We start from the raw sequence: 7,910 nt of genomic DNA, 5'->3' as shown, positions 1-7,910 counted from the left end.
AGACAAATTATTTTGATAATCTGATGTTTGTTTCTGTGTTCTGAAATGTGTAAGTACAGTGTTCACAGTAATGAGATTTTTGACCCGTCACGTTGTACTGTGCTGCACAGTGACAGGAAGCAATTCACCACAACTTATGAAATTGTATCTAAGCGAATATGGGGTTTCTGATATGTCAATGGAATGTAACATGTCAAAGAACATTGAGTGTATATGGACCCTGTTGGATGTATATGGAACATGTCATAATCAAAGACTATGTGCACTATTTTTTGGGTTGTTGATGTTCCTGTGCATAACCCTTTAAGGTTTATCTGCATCAACATGTATAAAGACACTGACAATTTTCCCACTAAACTACATACACAAATTGCTAGAGATTGTACATATTCTATGCACACAATATTCGTATATCCACAAAATGCTTCTTTTATTTATTTTGAAGAGTACTTCCAACTGACAAATAAGTACACGCTCACTTCAATTTGTATAATTTTTTAAGTATTTAGTTGTTATTGATCCATGTTTTTATGTGTTTACATGTTTATTTAATTTAATTAACACAGGAAATTAGCTGCCCGTGCAAGCAGAAATATTTAGCAGCAGCCTTAATTTTGTTTGTTTACTTTGTACCAAAAATGTTGGTACAAAATGTATTCCATTGCACAGTCACCCATCAGACATCCAGAATCCTACTGGAGAGCAACATACCATAGTTATATTCAAGCTAAAAGAGCCATTGCACCACCATTGCACCTTTTGTTTTGATTTGAATTTCATCACAGCTGCCTTCAAGTTCATTTTCCCATCCATTGAGCATTGGCTTTATCCAACATTATGGATGTCTTTTATGTGTTTTGTTATCCATGGTTCCACGCTGCATATCTCTTCTGAACACACACCATGCTTGTGAATGTACTCTTGAATGCTGTCTAACTCCAGCTGTTATAGTTGTCCCAGTTAGCCCACTGACAGCATGCGCTATAGGTACAGCCAGTAAAAAAAGAAAAAAGGGGTCAAGAGGTCTGAGGAAGGTTGAGATTATAGGGGAGTAGAGCAATATTTCACAGCACTTGCATGTTGCGATGCCTACAAGCCTTAAGTTGGTTTTGTTTTTTAGAGTTGTCTCATGCCAAACATGCACTGTACGACAGACAGCAATTTACACTTATTGTGCATTTCAGCTTACTTGAACTGGAAGAATTACTTTCACAGAAGGTCTGTGATATACTTTACACATTCCAAAAATATGAAATCTTTGTTTACAGTGCTATGACTTCATCCATGGTAAACATTTGAATTTTTTTGCTGTCTAAACCAGTGTTTGCCAGCATGTTTTGAATCACTGTATGCCATGAATAGGCCTATAGCTTTTACTTATTATGTAGCAAAGATGTGTAGTAAGACTGTATAATAAACTTTGTATATCATAATATGCTTGGCCTCAATTTGAATTGATTGTGCGTTTTGATCGAAATGTAAATGAACGGAAAGCATTTACATGTCATGTGCCTGCTTGCTCACAAGGGGGCAGTCGTTAAACTCAACTAACAAACATTTAACCCTCGTGCTGCCTTCGGGTCACATGACCCAAAGGTTCATAACGAACCATCGTTGTGTTTACCCAATTTTACCCAATACAAAAACAAATACTTTTTCTTTTAACCATTCCAATGTGGGGGGTCTGAGACAGCCCGACAGTTAAAAGAAAATGCTTCACTTTGTTTTTGTATGAGGTAAATTTGTCGCAATACGAAGGTGGGTCACAATGACTGATGGGTCAGAATGAAACGAAGATAACACAAGGGTTATGCAAGCTTCATTAGAAGATTAGACAAGGTTTTTCTATTAACAAGCAGCATCATAAACTATCCATAACGCCAAGTACATTGATAAAAGACTATTTTAGCTGCCAACAGGTCCACTCTGGTCATCTGTCAACCTCACCAGACATGTCTCCTGAAGTCTGTGAACACACACACACACACACACACACTAGTCTTACTCAAACATTCTATTTAGTTCTTGCTTCTTTCTTTCTTTCTTCCTTTCTATTTTGTTCTCGTTCTTGCTCTATCTATCTCTAGTTCTCTTTCTCTCTCTAGTTCTCTTTCTCTCTTTCGCTCTCTATCTCACTGTCTCTCGCTCTCTTCCACAGTAACATGGTCTTAAAGGGATTTTTTTTACGCAGTGTTCAGTGAAGCATAAATACACCCAAACAATACCTTGTTGCCGCTCAAGTCGGCTAGAAGCAAGAAGAATGTGATGGAAATACCTTTTCAATGGGTCTCAACAGTAGGAAAGCCTCTTTGTCCTGAAACCACAGGTTTATGACTATTTCTGTCTTACATCTTATGGAGAGATTTGTCTGTGTATATTTATTTATAAATATACACAGAGTTAGAGAGTTCAGAAAGTCTTGTCACGTAGGAGACATTGCTTTCTGTCCTGGTTACACCTGTTTGTCCCCATACAGTATGCCCTAGCAGCACCAAGAGGATTCATCGATATTTTGTTTTCTGCTCTGCTGGCTTAGGCCTCCCCAGGGTTGGGCATGCTTTCTGGGGTTTTCTATGAACAAGCACTAATGATTTTTTTCTCTCTCAGGACATTATTCTACTTGACCACCTTCCACCTCAGCACTAGCCGTGACGTTGGTGAGTCACAGCACGTCTGCTCATATGTGGACAGAACATTGCCTTGACATTTGAAGTGGATCATGTTTGCATGGTAGAACATACGGACATCGTTGTACAAGGGGAGGTAATACATTTTGTATTATTTCTTGAGAGCATCTACAGTAATGTAAGAGTATACTGTCTTCTGTTTCCTTGTGTCCTACTCTCCATGTAACCTGTCCCTGTGTCTCCTGTCTCCTATTCCACTGTCTCCAGTCCCTGTTCACTTGTCCCCTGTGTCGCCAAGGATGAAGAACCAGAGAGATGAACATCTTCACACTCTAAACCTGGAGGGTCACGAAACAGAGGTGCCATGACACAGGTCGACCAAGTCTGCCTCAGCTTTCTGTAATCGTTCTCACAGACACCCTTCTGGGCAGAGTGACGAAAAGCTTGTGCTGTTTGTATCCTCCAGAATCCTTGACATAACCACTTGAGGACGTCGAAAAATCTCTCTCGCTTCAAACTCAAATGAGTGCATCTCTCACACTCTCTTTTCTATTGATGTGATGAGTTAGAGTGCATCTCCCCATTATCCATCAGAGAGGGAGAGAGAGAGAGAGACAGAGAGAGAGAGAGAGAGGGTGGGAGGGAGCGACGGAGAGAGAGAGAGAGAGAGAGAGAGGGGGGGGGGGGAGAGAGAGGGAGAGAGAGAGACAGAGAGAGAGACAGAGAGAGACAGAGAGAGAGAGAGAGAGAGAGAGAGAGAGAGAGAGAGAGAGAGAGAGAGAGAGAGAGAGAGAGAGAGAGAGAGAGAGAGAGAGAGAGAGAGAGAGAGAGAGAGAGAGAGAGAGAGAGAGAGAGGTCTCTGGTGCCTTGGGGCTGAGAGTGTCCCGAGTCCAGAGAGTGGAGAGTAAGAGACAGATAGAGAGATAGACTGCTTGTGTTTATCTTTGTGTTGAAAGACTGAAAGGCAGCGAAGAGCAGAGTAAAGCTGTCCTCTCTGTAGCCCACTGGAGATGAGGGAGGACACAGAGTGAGGCTTGGGCAGCGATGATGACACAAAGGACGAGAAGGAGATGAAGACGGGAGTTCTGTTTGACCTCAGGAATTCTTTTCTTTTTTCATGGTCCACAAATCATGTGAAAAGGGAAGCCTTAGATTGAATTCAAGAGTGCATTCTGAAGATAAGACGACAGCCATGCTTGGGCTTCCAGCAGCTTTGATCCCAGCTTCCAATCCTTCAGGATGAAGAGTAGAGCAAATTGAAAATCAATGTGACTGTCTGGTATATGTGAAATATTATACAGAGAACATGGGGATCAAGCCCTACACAAACTAAGAAAAACATATTTACAAGTCATAAAAGAGTTCCTTAAAGATTTTATCATCTGGGCAAGATCAAGTTGATCAAAGAAGTAAAGGAAAACAAGAAGATGTTTATTTTCTTTCGCTCCAGTATTTTGAGAATTGTGATTTTTTCTTCTTTCTTTCTTCTTCCTCTTCAAGGTAAGCTTCAGCTCTTCATAGACACAGGCTCGTTGCTTTCATAATGGTATTGTTTTTTGTACATAAAAGGAATTTGTAAGAGGCGTTCATTCCATTTGTGCTCCTCTGTAAGGAAAAGGTATGCGCGTACAACCTGAAGGGTTGTCGATGCACACATTGTGGATATCAGACAAACCATGGAAGCACGTGAAACCGTTTTTCGATTTCAACGAATGTATTTTTATTGAAACAGTGTCACGTGTTTTTGGAATCAGCGCATTATGTATCATCAAGATACACTCTGCCCTTTGTCTCTGCAGTTACTCTGCGTTGTAGTCACATTATGAATGAAAAGGGGGATGGAAGTGTTTGTCTAAAGTATATCATTCAAGTTCATTTCAAGACAAAGAGAAAGAAAATCAAATGTAGATATTGAATATTAAATGAGCCAGTGACAGAGAAAATGGGATAAATAAAAACTCACAAGATAAATACTCCCTTTAGAATACTGTTGATCCACTGCTTTTTAGTGAGGTAGAACGCAGTTGAATGGCCTGTCCTCCTTTTTTGGAACTAATCAGATCAGTGAAGAATAACAATAACTCTTAGACCATAATGTATTCAATGCCACCACTATGTATATCTTCTCCTCTTCCTCCCCCTGCTCCTCCTCTTCTTCTCCCCCTCCTCCTCCAGTGAGCTGCCACCCCAGCGCCAGGGCTCAGGCGGAGGACCGCCTCCTGAAGACTCTCTTTGGTCGCTACAACAAGCTGGCGCGGCCTGTGGCCAACACGTCTGACGCAGTGAGGGTTCGCTTCGGCTTGTCCATCGCTCAGCTTATCGACGTGGTAAAGGCCCTTCATTGTCGACGCTTCGCTCTGCCGTGTGACGCCAGCACTCCACCGCGCATTCCGACTGAGTCCATCTTCTTTGTTTTGGTTCATTTTAGGACGAGAAGAATCAAATGATGACCACCAATGTCTGGGTGAAACAAGTGAGTTGCTGTTCCTACCTCAAGTCATCGGCGGCGGAGTTTGTTGCGATGTTGTAAAATGGTGGTGTGGTTCCTCCAGGAGTGGTACGACTACAAGCTCAGGTGGAACCCCAGGGAGTATGAGAACGTCACATCCATCAGGATCCCGTCCCAGATCATCTGGAGGCCCGACATTGTTCTCTACAACAAGTAGGCTCCTCACCATGCACATACATACAGTACTGACCTGTACTGCCAATAACACACAAGAGAAATCAAACGAATAACCATGAAAATGAGAACCACGAGTGTTGCATTTCACTGGGCCTTCTAAATGAATAATTACATTTGTGGAAATGAGAACAGCTGACACTAAGAGGTGGGGGAAGCAAATCTACCCTCGACTTTCTCGGCTTGGCTTCTCATCAACGTTGGTTCTGATTTTCCTAGTCCTTTCTCTCCTCCACAGTGCGGACGGGGACTTTGCCGTGACCCACCTGACCAAAGCCCACCTGTACCACGACGGCTGGATCAAGTGGACGCCCCCGGCTATCTACAAGTCCTCCTGCTCCATGGACGTCACCTTCTTCCCCTTCGACCAGCAGAACTGCACCATGAAGTTCGGCTCGTGGACGTACGACCGCGCCAAGATCGACCTGGTCAGCATGGCCAGCGACGTGGACCAGCAGGACTACTGGGAGAGCGGCGAGTGGGTCCTCGTCAGCGCCGTGGGCCACTACAACATCAAGAAGTACGAGTGCTGCGCCGAGACCTACTCGGACATCACCTACTCCTTCCTGATCCGGAGGCTGCCTCTGTTCTATACCATCAACCTGATCGTCCCCTGCCTGCTCATCTCCTTCCTCACCGTGCTGGTCTTCTACCTGCCCTCCGACTGCGGGGAGAAGGTCACCCTCTGCATCTCCGTCCTCCTCTCCCTCACCGTGTTCCTCCTCCTCATCACCGAGATCATCCCGTCCACCTCGCTCGTCATCCCCCTCATCGGGGAGTACCTGCTCTTCACCATGATCTTCGTCACGCTCTCCATCATGATCACCATCTTCGTGCTCAACGTGCACCACCGCTCGCGGCGCACGCACACCATGCCCCGCTGGGTCCGCACCGTCTTCCTGGAGCTGGTCCCTCGCTTCCTGTGCATTCAGCGGCCGGTCGGGATCAGGGACGACCGCAAGCGGCAGGGGGAGATGAGGCAAAAGAGGGCCAGCGCCCCCACCCTCTGGGCGAGCGTTGAGGCCGAGGTCGAAGCGGAGCTGAGCCCTACCTCTCCCCATGGCACCCTTAACATCCTAAACCAACTTGCCCGCTCACCATCTCTCTCCCAAGGTCGACCCACTGAAGGCTCCCTGCCCACACCACCACCGCTGGTAGGTAGCCTGGAGCTCAAAGGTTAGAGCTCGAAACTAGAGGGAAAGTCTGCCCTCCGGGAATTCTTTGAAGCGGTTGAGAGGTAACACTGTGCTGTTCTCCTGTAGCCCCAGCGGAGGCCGTCGGTGGTCCAATCCCCCAGCCAGTACTCTGTCCTCCTGGAGGAACCAGCGTCACAAACAGGTGGATCTCCTCCCCATCTCCGGCCCCCCCGGCCCCTGGCCAGGGGTCAGCAGCAGCAGGCCCAGCCTAAGATGCGCTCCCTCAGTGTGCAGTACGGTCTGGGGGAGAGGCCCCAGAGCAGTGATCGCTGTCGCTCCCGCAGCATCCAGTACTGCTGCCTGCATGAGGAGGCCTCAAAGGTGACAGTATGAATGTCTGTGTGTGCTATGTGTGTGCTATGTGTGTGTGTGTGCTGTGTGTGTGTGTGCTCGTGTGTGTGTGTGTGTGTGTGTGTGTGTGTGTGTGTGTGTGTGTGTGTGTGCTATGTGTGTGCTCTGTGTGTATGTTAAGTTTCTTTGCAAATTAATACGATCGCACACACATTTCCTGTTAACTGTATTTACTGTATTTACCTGTTAACTGTATTTACTGTATATTACTGGCGGAACCCAGTGTAAGCCACCGGTTCAGTTCCCATGCCAGTCACAGAAGGAGAGGAGGAGGCGTAGCTGTCCAGTCCTGAGTAAGCACCACCCAGCCCAGAATGAGCCAGCCCAGACTGCAGGCGCCTGCAGCTCCAGAGACCTGCGACTTCTTTCCCTCTCGCCCTCCATGAAAATGGCCGTAGATGGGGTTCAGTACATCGCTGACCACCTCCGAGCTGAGGACATTGACTTCTCCGTAAGTCATTTTTGTTTGGTAACCAGTTGGTTTTGCCATTTGAATGGAGTTTGAATGCCTTCGCTTAAAACTGCCATATTCTCACTGAATGGACCATGTAAACTTTTTCCTCTGGAAAATTATTTTTTATTTACCTTGCTTTGCAGGTGAAACAGGAGTGGAAGTATGTAGCCATGGTAATGGACCGCATCTTCCTTTGGATGTTCATCTTGGTGTGCATTCTGGGAACTGTAGGCCTCTTCCTCCCAGCCTGGCTTGCTGGAATGATCTAGTAGCCTATATAACACAGTGAAGAGGAAGCCAGAATATGACTCAACAGAAATGTTCAGTTCAGCAAAGTAGCCTTGGTTTCTTGTGTACTCATATTCATAAAGTCACATAAAGTAGTGTGATGTAAAATAAATATGATGATAAAACCTAAGTTGAAATTACTTGTGTATCTTGTATAATTCCCTTTAAGTAGCCACATGTGATGCAAGAACATGTGTTGAAATGTGTGAAGTAGACCAGATCAGCTTCAGTACAAATTCAATCATTCTTTAAGTAATCGTATTAAATGGACAAAATTGCAAAGGCATTTTAGTTACTTGTAATTCATCACT

At 45.2% G+C, this 7,910-nt stretch overlaps 1 protein-coding gene across 1 annotated transcript; it reads left to right on the top strand.

Annotated features, from left to right (window-relative positions):
• Positions 1 to 430: 430 nt before the first annotated feature.
• LOC136946476 (neuronal acetylcholine receptor subunit alpha-4-like) lies at positions 431 to 7,677 on the top strand. The gene is made up of 8 exons (XM_067240860.1): positions 431 to 446; positions 4,803 to 4,954; positions 5,056 to 5,100; positions 5,180 to 5,289; positions 5,549 to 6,464; positions 6,573 to 6,827; positions 7,081 to 7,308; positions 7,455 to 7,677. Coding segments are annotated over exons 1-8 (1,833 nt in total). The 5' UTR covers positions 431 to 445; the 3' UTR covers positions 7,581 to 7,677.
• The last annotated feature ends 233 nt before the right edge of the window (positions 7,678 to 7,910 follow it).

The sequence above is a fragment of the Osmerus mordax genome, chromosome 1, assembly GCF_038355195.1.
Source record: "Osmerus mordax isolate fOsmMor3 chromosome 1, fOsmMor3.pri, whole genome shotgun sequence".
NCBI lineage: Eukaryota > Metazoa > Chordata > Actinopteri > Osmeriformes > Osmeridae > Osmerus > Osmerus mordax.
This window is presented reverse-complemented; position numbering and strand designations above follow the sequence as displayed.